Source organism: Chiloscyllium plagiosum, chromosome 28 (genome assembly GCF_004010195.1).
Source record: "Chiloscyllium plagiosum isolate BGI_BamShark_2017 chromosome 28, ASM401019v2, whole genome shotgun sequence".
NCBI classification, from domain to species: Eukaryota; Metazoa; Chordata; class Chondrichthyes; order Orectolobiformes; family Hemiscylliidae; genus Chiloscyllium; species Chiloscyllium plagiosum.
Genome location: NC_057737.1, coordinates 48,361,662 through 48,374,960, shown reverse-complemented (window position 1 = coordinate 48,374,960; position 13,299 = coordinate 48,361,662). Strand labels below are relative to the sequence as shown.

Genomic DNA, 13,299 nt, shown 5'->3' with positions numbered 1-13,299 from the left:
GACTGGGATAAGGTGGGGGGGAGGGGAAATGAGGAAACTGGTGAAATCCACATTAATCCCGTGTGGTTGCAGGGTGGAAGATGAGACGTTCTTCCTCCAGGCGTCGGGTGGTTAAGGTTTGGTGATGGAGGAGATCCAAGACCTGCATGTCCTTGGTGGAGTGGGAGGGGGAGTTTAGATTAGATTAGATTAGATTACTTACAGTGTGGAAACAGACCCTTCGGCCCAACAAGTCCACACTGCCCCGCCGAAGCACAACCCACCCATACCCCTACATTTACCCCTTACCTAACACTATGGGCAATTTAGCATGGCCAATTCACCTAACCTGCACATCTTTGGACTGTGGAGGAAACCGGAGCACCCGGAGGAAACCCACGCAGACACGGGGAGAACGTGCAAACTCCACACAGTCAGTCGCCTGAGGTGGGAATTGAACCCGGGTCTCTGGCGCTGTGAGGCAGCAGTGCTAACCACTGTGCCACCGTGCCGCCCACGGAGTTAAAGTGTTCAACCACGGAGTGGTAGGGTTGGTGCGGGTGGCCCAGAGATGTTCCCTGAAATGATCCACAAATTGGCGTCCTAACTCCCTGATGTAGAGGAGACCACATCGGGTGCAACACATGCAGTAGGTGACATTGATGGAAGTACAGGTAAATTTCTGTCAGACGTGAAAGAATCCTTTGGAGCCATGGACGGAGGTGAGGGGGAGGTGTGGGTGCAGGTTTTGCACTTCCTGCAGTGGTAGGGGAAGGTGCCAGGAGTGGGGTTTGAGCAGGTGTGGTGGTGGGGGATTGGTCTGACAAGGGAGACGCGGGGTGTGGGGGTAGTGGACTCTCTGAAACGCTGATAGGGGTGGGGAGGGAAATATATCCCTAGTGGCAGGGTCCTCACTTTCTCCAAGGAGAACAAACCACGTTTCTCCAACCTTGTAGTTAATTCTCTCATTCCTCGAGCCGTTCTTGTAAGTGTCCTCTGCAATCTCTCAAATGTCCTCGCATCCTCTCTGAAGAGTGGTGACCAGTACTAGTTGTGGCCTAACTGGTGCTTTTGTAAAGGTTTTGTAAATCTTCCCTGCTTTAGTATTCAAAATTTCTATTTATGAAATCCGAGATACTTTGCTAATGGCTCTCCCAACATGTCCTGTGTGTTCGCGAATCTGTGTACTTGGATCCATTGGTCGGTGCTTAAACTTTTGAACTGTGCCATTACGTCTGTATTGTCACTCTCCATCTCTTTGCGAAAAATACATCACTTCAAACTTCTCTCTATTTGCTACTTGTCTCTCCATTCCTGTTGCAGTTGATTTGCACCATCCTCTGGGCTTAACAGTTCATTGGTTGTGAAGTATGTTGAGGAATCTGGAGATTGTAAGAAGTGCAATATTTCTTTACTTGATTATACTTGCTCCCTTCATGCCTCAATAGTGGCTCCTTGTAAATTTTCTGTCTGGTGTCAGAGTGCAGCTGGGTATTGTAGATCTGCCAGTATTAGGTGGAAATTACAATGCTCTCTACAAATCTCTTCATGGATGTCTTTTCTTTCTCTCACTTACACAAAACCTAGCTTTCCTGAAATGAACATTGATTATTGAGCCTTTCAGTGTGCACATTGTGCGAATTGTTGAATGCTTCTCATTCACTGACTTGCTGCGCTTAATATTAAGGGCATTCATATTGAAAGTCAAGTAACAAAGAGGCACTCACCTGTAATTATGAAACCAGTTGATGACAGTGCTGGTTTTCAGATTCAACTGAGCAGCAAGTTCTTCTATAGTTTTTGGGGATGGATATGGCTTTAACTGGTAAGCTCGCTTCAAAGCTTCTTTCTCTTCAGGGGCCAACACCACCCTAGGCTTCTTCAGATGAACTTGTGGTTGGGGACTGGCGCTCTGACTGTAGTCAAGCCCAGCAACTGAAGAGTCACTACCATGACCGTCACTCACTGAGCTATGTCGGCGTTTCATGTAGGCTGAAACAAAAAATTAAACTTCCAGTTCATCTCATTGTTAAGAAAAAGCAATAGTTTAATTTTTTTAAAGAAAAAAACATATTAATCTTACAACTAAGTGTTCATCAAACATTATTGGTTTTAAGTGAGTTTAGAACCTGAAGTTTCACCACATGGAAGATTCCTTAGGGGACTTGACAGGGTGGACGTGGAGACTTTGTTTCCTTTTGTGGGAGATTTCAGAACCAAAGGGAATAATCTCAGAATAAGAGGTTGCACATTTAAGACATGGGGAGGAATTTCTTCTCTATGAGGGTGGTGAATCTATGGAATTCTTTACCACAGAGGACTATTGAGGCTCGGTCATTAAATATATTCAAGACTGAGATACATAGATTTTTAATCAGCAGAGGAATCAAGGGTTATGGGGAAAAGGCAGGCAAGTCGATTTGAGGAATATCAGATCAGCCGTGATCTCACTGAATGGCAGAGCATACTGCTCGGGGTGGATAATCTACTTCTGCTCTACCATCTTACGGTCATTAGAATGGCATAGAAGTCATTCTGTGCCAGATAATAGTCAAAGGGAAGGAGGGTTCATTAATAACTCCATCGCCAGGTTAGTGGTTGTGCTGTGGAATCACAGAACTGGACAGGATCCTTAGGCTGGCTCTTTGAATAAACCACCCAATCAGTCCCACTTTCTTTGTTTCCCCAGAGCTCCACATATATTTCCTTTTCACTATAGTCAGTGGAAAATTGAGAAAAATATTTGAAAGGAGATCTCAGTTATCTATAAGAATAATAGGGTGGTTTTAGTAGGGGATTTTAATTTTCTAAACATAGACTGGGATTGCCATAGTGTTAAAAGGTTAGTTGGAGAGGAATTTGTAAAGTGTGCACAAAAATATTTTCTGATTCAGTATGTGAATCTACTACAAAACTTGACCTACTCTTGGGAAATAAGGGAGGGTAGGTGACTGAGGAGCACTTTGGGGCCAGCGACCATAATTCTATTAATTTAAAATAACGATGGAAAAGGATAGACTGCATTTAAAAATTAAAGATCCAAATTGGAGGAAAGCAAATTTTGATGGTTTTAGGCAAGAACTTTCAAATGTTGATTGGGGGCAGATGTTCGCAGGTAGAGGGACGGCTGGAAAAGGAAGCCTTCAGAAATGAGATAGCGAGTGTTCACGGTCAGTATGTTCCTGTTAGGATGAAAGGTAAGGCTGGTAGATGTAGGGAATGCTGGATGACTAGAGAAATTGAGGTTTCAATCAAAAAAAAAAGGAAGCATACGTCAGATATAGACAGCAGGGATCGAGTTAATCCTTAGAAGAGTTTAAAGGCAGTAGGAGTATACTTAGAGAGTCATAGAGATGTACAGCACAGAAACAGACCCTTCGGTCCAACTTGTCTATGCTAACCAGATATCCCAACCCAATTTAGTTCCACCTGCCAGCACCCAGCCCATATCACTCCAAGCCTTTCCTATTCATATACCCATTCAGATGCCATTTAAAATTGCAATTGTACCAGCCTCCACCACTTCCTCTGGCAGCCCATTCCATACACGTACCATCTTCTACGTGAAATAGTTGCCCCTTAGGTCTCTTTTATATCTTTCCCCTCTCACTCTAAACCTATGGTCTTTAGTTCTGGACTCCCCCACCTTAGGGAAAAGACTTTGTCTATTTACCCTATCCATATAGGGTATTCAGGGCGGCACGGTGGCACAGTGGTTAGCACTGCTGCCTCACAGCACCAGAGACCTGGGTTCAATTCCCGCCTCAGGCGACTGACTGTGTGGAGTTTGCACGTTCTCCCCGTGTCTGTGTGGGTTTCCTCCGGGTGCTCCGGTTTCCTCCCACAGTCCAAAGATGTGCAGGGTCAGGTGAATTGGCCATACTAAATTGCCCGTAGTTAGGTAAGGGGTAAATGTAGGGGTATGGGTGGGTTTCGCTTCGGCGGGTCGGTGTGGACTTGTTGGGCCGAAGGGCCTGTTTCCACACTAATGTAATCTAATCTAAAATCTAATATCAGCAGTGCAAAAATGGGGACACGAGAAAGCTTTGGCAAATAGGATTATAGAGAATCCAAAAGGATTTTACAAAACATTAAGGACAAAAGGGTACTAGGGGTAGAACAGGGCCCCTGAAAGATCAGCAAGACCACCTATGTGTGGAACTGCAGGAGATGGCTGATATACTAAATGAGTATTTTGCATCAGTGTTTACTGTGGAGAGGATATAGAAGATAAAGGGCGGCACAGTGGTTCAGTGGTTAGCACTGCTGCCTCACAGTGTCAGGGTCCCAGGTTCAATTTCATCCTCAGGCAACTGTCTGTGTGAAGTTTGCACATTGTCCTGGGTTTCCTCCGGGTGCTCCAGGTTCCTCCCACAGTCCAAAGATGTGCAGGTCAGGTGAATTGCCCATAGTGTTAGGTGCATTAATCAGAAGGAAATGTGTCTGGGTGGGTTGCTCTTCGGAGGGTCGGTGTGGACTTGTTGGGCCAAAGGGCCTGTTTCCACACTGTAGGGAGTCTAGTAAGGAATCTAGAATAAAAAAATTGGGGAAATTGCTACATATTGAAAAATGTCAATGTTACAGCGGTGGTGGTGCTGGATGGCTTAAAGTGTATGAAGGTGGATAAATCCCTGGGACCTGACCAGGTGTACCCTAGAACTCTGTGGGAAACTAGAGAAGTCATAGCTGGACCCTTTGCTGGGATATTTGTATCATTGATAGTCACAGGTGAGGTGCCAGAAGACTGGAGGTTGGCTAACGTGGTGCCACTATTTAAGAAATGTAGTAAGGAAATGGAACTATAGACTGATGAGCCTGATATCGGTGGTAGGCAAGTTGGAGGGAATCCTGAGGTGAAAAATGTGTTGCTGGAAAAGCGCAGCAGGTCAGGCAGCATCCAAGGAGCAGGAGAATCGACGTTTCGGGCATAAGCCCATCTTTAGGAACCTGAAGGTCAGGGTTTACAAGGACTGGCAAGGCAAGAACTCATTAAAATTAATCAACATGGCTTTGTGCATGTGAAATCATGTCTCACTAACTTGATTGTGTTTTTTGAAAAAGTAACAAAGAGGATTGAAGGGAGAGCGGTGGACGTGATTATATGAACTTCAGTAAGCTATTCAACAAGGTTCCTCATGAGAGACTGGTTAGCAAGGTTTGATCACATGGAATACAGGGAGAACTAGCCATTTGGATACAGAACTAGCTTGAAGGTAGAAGACAGAGGATGGTGGTCGAGTGTTGCTTTTCAGACTGGAGGCCTATGACCACAAGGATTGGTGTTGGGTTCACAGCTTTTCACCCTTTATATAAATGATTTGGATGTGAACATAACACATATGGTTAGTAAGTTTGCAGATGATACCAAAATTGGAGGTGTAGTGGACAGCAAAGAAGGTTACCTCAGATTACAACGGGATCTTGATCAGATGGGCCAACAGGCAGAGGTTTGGCAGATGAAATTTAAGTTAGATAAATGAGAGATGCTGCTTTTTGGAAAGGCAAACCAGGGCAGGTCTTATACACTTAATGGTAAGGTCCTGGGGAGTACTGCTGAACAAAGAGACCTTGGTGTGCAGGTTCATAGTTCCTTGAAAGTAGAGTTACAGATAGATAGGATAGTGAAGAAGGCATTTAGTATGCTTGCCTTTATTGGTCAGAGTATTGAGTGTAGGAGTTGGGAGGTCATGTTGCGGCTATACAGGACATTGGTTAGGCCTCTTTTGGAATATAGCGTGCAGTTCTGGTCTCCTTGCTATTGTGAAACTTGAAACAGCTCAGAAAAGTTTTACAAGGATGTTGCCAAGTTTGGGGAGGGTTTGAGTTATAGAGAGAGGCTGAATAGACTGGGGCTATTTTTCCTGAAGCATTGGAGGCTGAGGGGTGAATTTATCAAGGTTTATAAAATCATGAGAGGCATGGATAGGATAACTAGACAAGGTCTTTTCCCTGGGCTGGGATGGGGGGTGGTGTTCAAAACTAGAGGGCATAATTTTAATGCAAGTCGGGAATGATTTAAAAGGGACCTTAGGGGCAACATATTCACACAAGGGTGGTGCGTGCATATGGAATGAGCTGCCAGACAAAGTGGCGGAGGTTGGTACAATTACAACATTTAAAAGGTATCTGGTTGGGTATATGAATAGGAAGCATTTAGAGGGAAATGGACCAAATGCTGGCAAATTGGACTAGATTTATCTAGGATATCTGGTCGGCATGGACGAGTTGGACCAAAAGGTCTGTTTCCATGCTGTACATCTCTATGACTCTATTTGCTAATTTACTTTTCAACTTTACTTGTGAATCTCCTTCCACCACACATTCAGATAGAACATTCTAGGTCATAACAATTCATTAAATCATTTCTTCTTAGCCTTTCATCAATTCTTCTGCACACCTAATTTTCATCCAACAACAAGGAATGAGCAATCCACTTCACGAGGCAATGATTCTGTGCTGCTGGCTTGAAGGAAATACAGAATCCACCCATAGAAAATTAGATGAATAATTTGCTGTTTAATATAAAAGTAGTGTCATAAAATTAACTTGCCCCTGTTTTGTAGCCTCCTGAGCCTAATTTCCCTGGAGACTCTCCTCCCCCAATACTGAACTCATTTCTTTGTCTTGTCTCTCTCTAATTATTGCTCATGCCCTCCCTGAGATTCTCAGTTTGTCCCTGAGGTTCACCTCCATTTCTCTCAGCTCCTTTCCATCTTAACTACCAACTAAGTAAATTCCATTCCTGATGAGATGATTAATGTTCTTGCTTTCGGGTGTATCATTCTCTTCTCAAATGTTGCTGTGGGCACTGCTCTCCTTAAGAAGCTAAGCCTTGACATATTTCAAATTAATGCCCCTTTCTTCAACCTCCCTTTCCTCTATGAATTCCTTGAATGTGTGTTACCTTTCAAACCCATGTCCATGTTTCCTGAAACTATTTTGAATCCCTCCAATCAGGTTTCCACCTCTGCAGTAGTAAAGCGACCAATGACATCCTATGGATTTGCAACAAAGGCAAATCGTTTTTTCTAACCAACAGGTCAGCAGCCTCTGACAGAGTTGATCATATTATCCCTCCTCCAGTGCCTCTCATGCTATGCGAGATGGCATTCTCCTCACTCCATTCTTATCTATCCAATCATAGCCTGAAAACTATGAGTGGCTTCTTTTTCTGTTCCTGCACCATTTCCTCCAGAGTCCCTGAAGGATCCTCTGGTCTCCTCTAAATTCAAAGCTATGTACTGCCTTTTGTTACGTGATCTGAGGACTCTGTGTTCATTTTCACATATATGCTGACTGGACCCAGTTTTGACTTACTTTCTCTCAACTCCTCCACTGTTTCTAAATTATCAGACTGCTTATTCAACATCCAGCACTGCATGAGCAAAAATGCTATGTACCGAAGGATTGGAAGACTGAAGCCTTTGCCTGTTGTTGCTTCCCCTGACTCCATCCCTCTTCCTGGTAACTGTCTAAAGTTGACTCAGACTGTTAATAACCTCAGTGTCATACTTGAGCTCAACACGAATCTTCAAATGTGTAATCATACGATCACTAAGACTACATTGTTTCACTTCCATCACATCAACTAACTATTGAACCCTGCTTCAACTTCTATGCTTTGAAACTCTCATGCATGCCTTTGTTATCACCAGGCTTGGCTGTTGTAACAAAGGTCTGGATGGCTTTTCTTATTGCATTCCATAAACCTGAAGCCATCCTAAACTCTGCTGCCCATATCTTAACTGTCACTAAATCCCAATCATCACTAATTTGACTATTATACAAGCAATGCTCAACGAAAAAATTCTTATCTTTTTTCAAATGTCTCTATGGTCTCACCTGTTCCTATCTCTGTCTCAAAACAATACGAGCCCCAGAGATACCTGCATTCCTAGTCATCTCTGATTTGGATTACTTCACCAATAATGGTTGTGCCTTCATCTGCTGAGATCCTAAACTCTGCAATTCCCTCCATAAGTCTATCCGTTTCTCTACCTTCCCTTGCTCCTGCAAGACATTTCTCAAAATCCTTTTACTTTGAACAAGTTTTTGGCTATTTACCCTAAAAATCTATCTACGGGGCTCAGTGAAATATTTTGTTTGAAAAGCCCTGTGGGGTATCTCAGGATGTTTTATTAGTTAAAGGCATTATGCTGTTATTAAGCTAATAATTAAAAATATTCAAGGAGCAACTGCTGAGATCTACTCTGACATATTTTATGAGGAAGTAAATATAATTGGATGGGTAATCTTATTTACTACCTAAAAAACAATTCAGTAATTTAAAAGGCTTATTCTATAGTTGAAAGTCATTGCAATAAACAATAACAGTGTGCTTTATTTTTATCAGATTCTTATTAGATTCCCTACAGCATGGAAACAGTTCCTTTGGCCCAGCAAGTTCACACCGATCCTCCAAAGAGTAAACCACCGTTTATTTACCCCTTAATAATGCACCTAACACTGGGCAATTTAGCATGGCCAATTCACCTGACGCGCACATTTTTGGAATGTGGAGGAATCCGCAGCACCCAGAGGAAACCCATGTAGACACAGGGAGAACGTGCAAACTCCACACAGACAGTCGCCCAAGGTGGGAATTGAACACAGGTCCCTGTTGCTGTGAGGCAGCAGTGCTAACCACTGAGCGACTGTGCCACACACATTAGATTCCCTATAGTGTGGAGACAGGCCCATCAGCCCAACAAGTCCACACCGACCCTCTGAAGAGTAACCCACCCAGACCCATTTCCCTCTGACTAATGCACCTAACACTATGGGCAATTTACCATGGTCAATTCACCTAGCCGGCACATCTTTAGACTGTGTGAGGAAACCAGAGCAACCGGAGAAAACCCACGCAGGCACGGGGAGAATGTGCAAACTCCACACAGACAGCTGGCTGAGGCTGAAATCGAACCTGGTCCCTGGTGCTGAGAGGCTACAGTGCTAATCACTGAGCCATGCCACGTCACGGAAGCACGTTCTAAATAATCTTTATTTCTGTGTTTGCTCCTTAACAGGTTGTGACTAATCAGGTGTCACACAGGAACTGTTAAAGGAGTCCATATGAATAGGTCATTCATTGCAAGTGAACTACCAAATGAACAATAATGACTACTCAATCTAGACTATCAACTAAACAATGTCAGTACTACAGATGATTGTGAGATAAAATCATCACTGAATGCAATTTGTACTGAATTCCAGTCCCCTTCACATTACAGATCATGAAATTTTGTTCATCTTAACCTTCTATTATTTCTCCTTCATATTACCACCTTGCTTTTGGCTCAACTTTTGGTGCAGTTATCATGAAAACGTGAGCTGTCACACAGGTGTCAGAGTCCAGAGAGAGACAGGAGGTAGCTATGAGCAACAAATCTTATTAGTATTATTAGTTATGATTGTATTTAGTGGCAGAGAAGATTCGATAGGCTGAATGGGCTACTCCCAATTCTTGGAGAAAGTGAGGACTGTAGATGCTGAAGATCAGAGTTGAGAGAGTGTGGTGCTGGAAAAGCTCAGCAGGTCAGGCAGCATCCAGGGAGCAGGAGAGTTGACGTTTTAGACATTAGCCCTTCATCAGGAACTCCCAACTCTTGCTTGCATGTTTAACAAGACAACGGTTCATGCCTGTCAACTTTGATGTGCATAATCAATTCAAAATGTTTCTCTTCAGAATAATGATGCATACTAAGCAGATATAGGAATGAGATTAGTCACAGAGGAAACTGCTGAGGAGGTATCTGAAATGACAATTAGCAAGAAAAGGTGAAGTAAAGTTCTAGAAGGTGGGGTCACAGAGGCAAAAGAGAGATATGGATACTAAGCAGTAAACCAAAGCAGTAAGAGTGTCAAGACGTTGTGCTGGAGACAAATCCAGTAAATCTCATATCCTCTTGACAATCAATGGTCAGTGGAAATGAACTTTAAGAAGAGTGGCAGATACGCAGAGATTATGGAAAAAAAAGAGATTATAAAGATGGTGAAAATTTTTCGGCATATCTGGTAATACTTAATACAATTTCCTAAATAATTCCAGGCTTAGAATGACTAAGTGTACTAGATACATAGGCCAGATGTATCTCTGATAGCAAAGTCATAACTGTGTACTATAACTCAATCATTAATTCTAAACTAGAGTCAATAAATCTGGAGTGATCATTTAATCAAAGCCCTTCAAGTGGAATTCATTGACATGCTTTAGCATCATACATGCCACATTAATAGACATATTACTGATAAACAATAGTTTTCTGTGTACTGGCCATACCAATGATCATTGTCATAAGATAGCTAAATGTTTCAAAAACTTGAGGCTAGAAATACAAATTGATAGTAAACTCAACATTTCTTGCCCTGCCCTAGGTGCTCTTGAAAAGCTGGTGCGGAGTCACTGGAGTTCCAAACATTAATCTTTCTAAAGTTCTAAAGAATGTGCAGGGAAACTCATAGGTCATAGTGTTTCCATGCACTTGCTATCCTTATCCTTCGAGGTGGAAAGTGGAAAGAATAGCAGAATGACACCCCAAAGCACCTATTAAAAATCCTATTTAATTAAAAATACAATGTGATGACCACAAAACTCACTGAATGATGATCTGGGTCTACTTTGCAAGCTTTGACCTTTCCTTGAATGACACTGCAGTATTAGCCACAGACACCATGAACATCTACTTGATCACTGTGTGAAGGGCATACATTAAAAGCTCAGCATTTTAACCAACAGCAGGCTGCCCTGAATAGCTCTGTTGTGATGAGATCTAAGCTCTGGCCATGGCTCCCTGAACAGTCACTCACATGTCATCCACCCACAAGCCAATTCTCTCTATAACAGCATTTTACAGATGCTCTCTGAAAACTGAGCTTCTGAGGTCTGTGGACTTCATAGAGAACCATTGCTATGCACAGGCTACAATTCATCTGCAACAAGTGCGCTACATAATGTATTGTAATATGCATTCTCCAAAACTCATAATGCAGCTATACATTTGCCCCAAAACCAATCAACATTACAAGTTATAATCAAATCGCAACATACAAGTGCTGTAATAATCCTGTATCATTCATATGAACTAAGAAAAGAATTATAGATACGAAGAATGTCATATCAGACTCAAAACATTAACTGTTTCTTTCTCCACAGGTGCTGCCAGATCTGCTGGGTGCTCAAACATTTTCTGTTTGTTTAATGTAGTTGTGAACTACATTATGATGCATGCATTTTAAAAAAAAATAGATTTCTCAAGGGCTACTTTGAATGTTGAAGAAATGAGAGACTCATTGCTAGGCATGCAGCCAAGAATCTCAAAACTGTTAAACCATTATCTTTCATTTACCCATCCGCACCCAGACACAACCCTTTGTCCTTCTCCAGTTGACTGAGCTCTTCTGAATCAGAAAATGATCCTGGAAAGCACCAGGATCAGAGGGACCTTGGAGTGCATGTCCATCGTTTCCTTAAGGTAGCAGGACAGGTAGATACAGCGGTTAAAAAGGCATGTGGGTTACTTGCTTTTATTAGGAGGAGAAAGTGAGGACTCCAGATGCTGGAGATCAGAACTGAAAATGTGTTGCTGGAAAAGCGCAGCAGGTCAGGCAGCATCCAAGGAACTGGAGAATCGACGTTTCGGGAATGAGCCCTTCTTCAGGAATCTCAAGCCATTCCTGAAGAAGGGCTCATGCCCGAAACGTCGATTCTCCTGCTCCTTGGATGCTGCCTGACCTGCTGCACTTTTCCAGCAACACATTTTCAGCTACTTGCTTTTATTAGACAAGGCATAAAGTTTAAGAGCAGTGAGACAATAAGATATAGGAGCAGAATTTGGTCAAGCAGATCTGCCTCGGTCTGGCTGATATGTTTCTCAACCCCATTCTCCTGCATTTTCCCCACAACCCTTAATCCCTTACTAATTAAGAACCTATCCATCTCTGTCTTAAATACATTCAATGCCTTGCACAGACCCATCACCATCTGCCTGAAGAAATTCCTCCACATCTCAATTCTAAAGGGTCATCCCTTCACTATGAGGCTGTGCCCTCAGATCCTTGTCCCTCCTACTAGTAGAAACATCTTTGCCATATCTAACCAATACAGGCTTCTCAATATCTAAGTTTCAATGAGATTCCACCCCTCAGGCTTCTGAACTCCTTCATGTACACACCGAGTTCTCATATGTTAAGCCCTTCATCCTGGGATCATTCTTGTAAACCTCCTCTGGACGTCTTCCCAGGTCAGCATATCCTTCTCTAGATATGGGACTCAAAACTGCTCATAATATTCTGAATGCAGTCTGATCAGAGCATTATCCAGCCTCTCTTTTCCTGGCTCTGGTGAAATGAAAGTTGATATTGCATTTGCCTTCCTAATTGCCAAATGATCTTGTATGTTAACCTTGAATCCTGAACTAGGTCCGCTTCGTGCTTCAGATTTCCAAAGCCTTTTCCCATTTAGAAAATAATCTACTGTAATAGCCCATTCTCCCAGCTTTCAAAGTCCTTCTGTAACCTCCCCATCTTCTCAACACAACCTTTGTGTCATCTGCAAACTTAATAACAATGCCTTGAGTATCTTCTTCCAAGGGAGGTTATACTGAAACTGTGTAAAACATTGCTTAGACAACAGCCAGAGAATTGTGTACAGTTCTGGAATCTACATTATAGGGTGGGAGCAATGGCACTGGAGAAGGTGCAGAGGAGATTTACCAGGGCGCTGCCTGGGCTAATGTGTTTTAGTGATGAAAGGTGACTGGACAGATTGTGGTTGTTAACCTTGCAGCAGAAGGGGGACGTGATTGAGATGAATAAAATTATGAGGGGCATAGACAAGAAGAAACCTTGATGGAGGGATCAATGGCTATTTGAGATTTACAAAGTTTAGAGAAGGGTTTGAGGAAGGAGTTGATTTCACCCAGATGGTGATGGGAATCACTGCCAGAAAGGGAGAGACCCTCATAACATTTAAGAATTATTTATAAGTACACTTGCGATACAAAGGTGTACAAAGCTAAGGGACAAATGCTGAAAAATGGAATTACAATAGATTGCTGAATGTTTTTGATTGGCACAGACTCGATAGGCCGAAGTGCCTTTTCTTCTGTGCTGTAGGTCCCAATGAATCAACTGGACTTCTAACTTTTTCTATACATCAAAGTTTAATAAACACACACATACGCAACTCACACACACACCCACCCACCCCCACACACATACACAACTCACACACAGCCACACACACCCACCCACCCCCACCCACACCTACACAACTTTCACACACCCACCCACCCACACCCACTCACACCTCTCACCCACCCA

At 42.8% G+C, this 13,299-nt stretch overlaps 1 protein-coding gene across 5 annotated transcripts in view; it reads right to left on the bottom strand.

Moving 5' to 3' along the window:
• Positions 1 to 13,299, bottom strand: part of LOC122564179 (protein CASP-like) — a 601,305-nt gene that overhangs the window by 56,911 nt on the left and 531,095 nt on the right. For 3 of the 5 annotated variants that reach the window (XM_043718857.1, XM_043718858.1, XM_043718860.1), the window contains one exon: positions 1,707 to 1,971. The exons of the other annotated variants lie outside the window; for them this stretch is intronic. In XM_043718857.1, the coding sequence (XP_043574792.1) occupies positions 1,707 to 1,971 (265 nt within the window). The remainder of the gene's footprint in view (positions 1 to 1,706; positions 1,972 to 13,299) is intronic. 5 annotated transcript variants of the gene reach the window in all.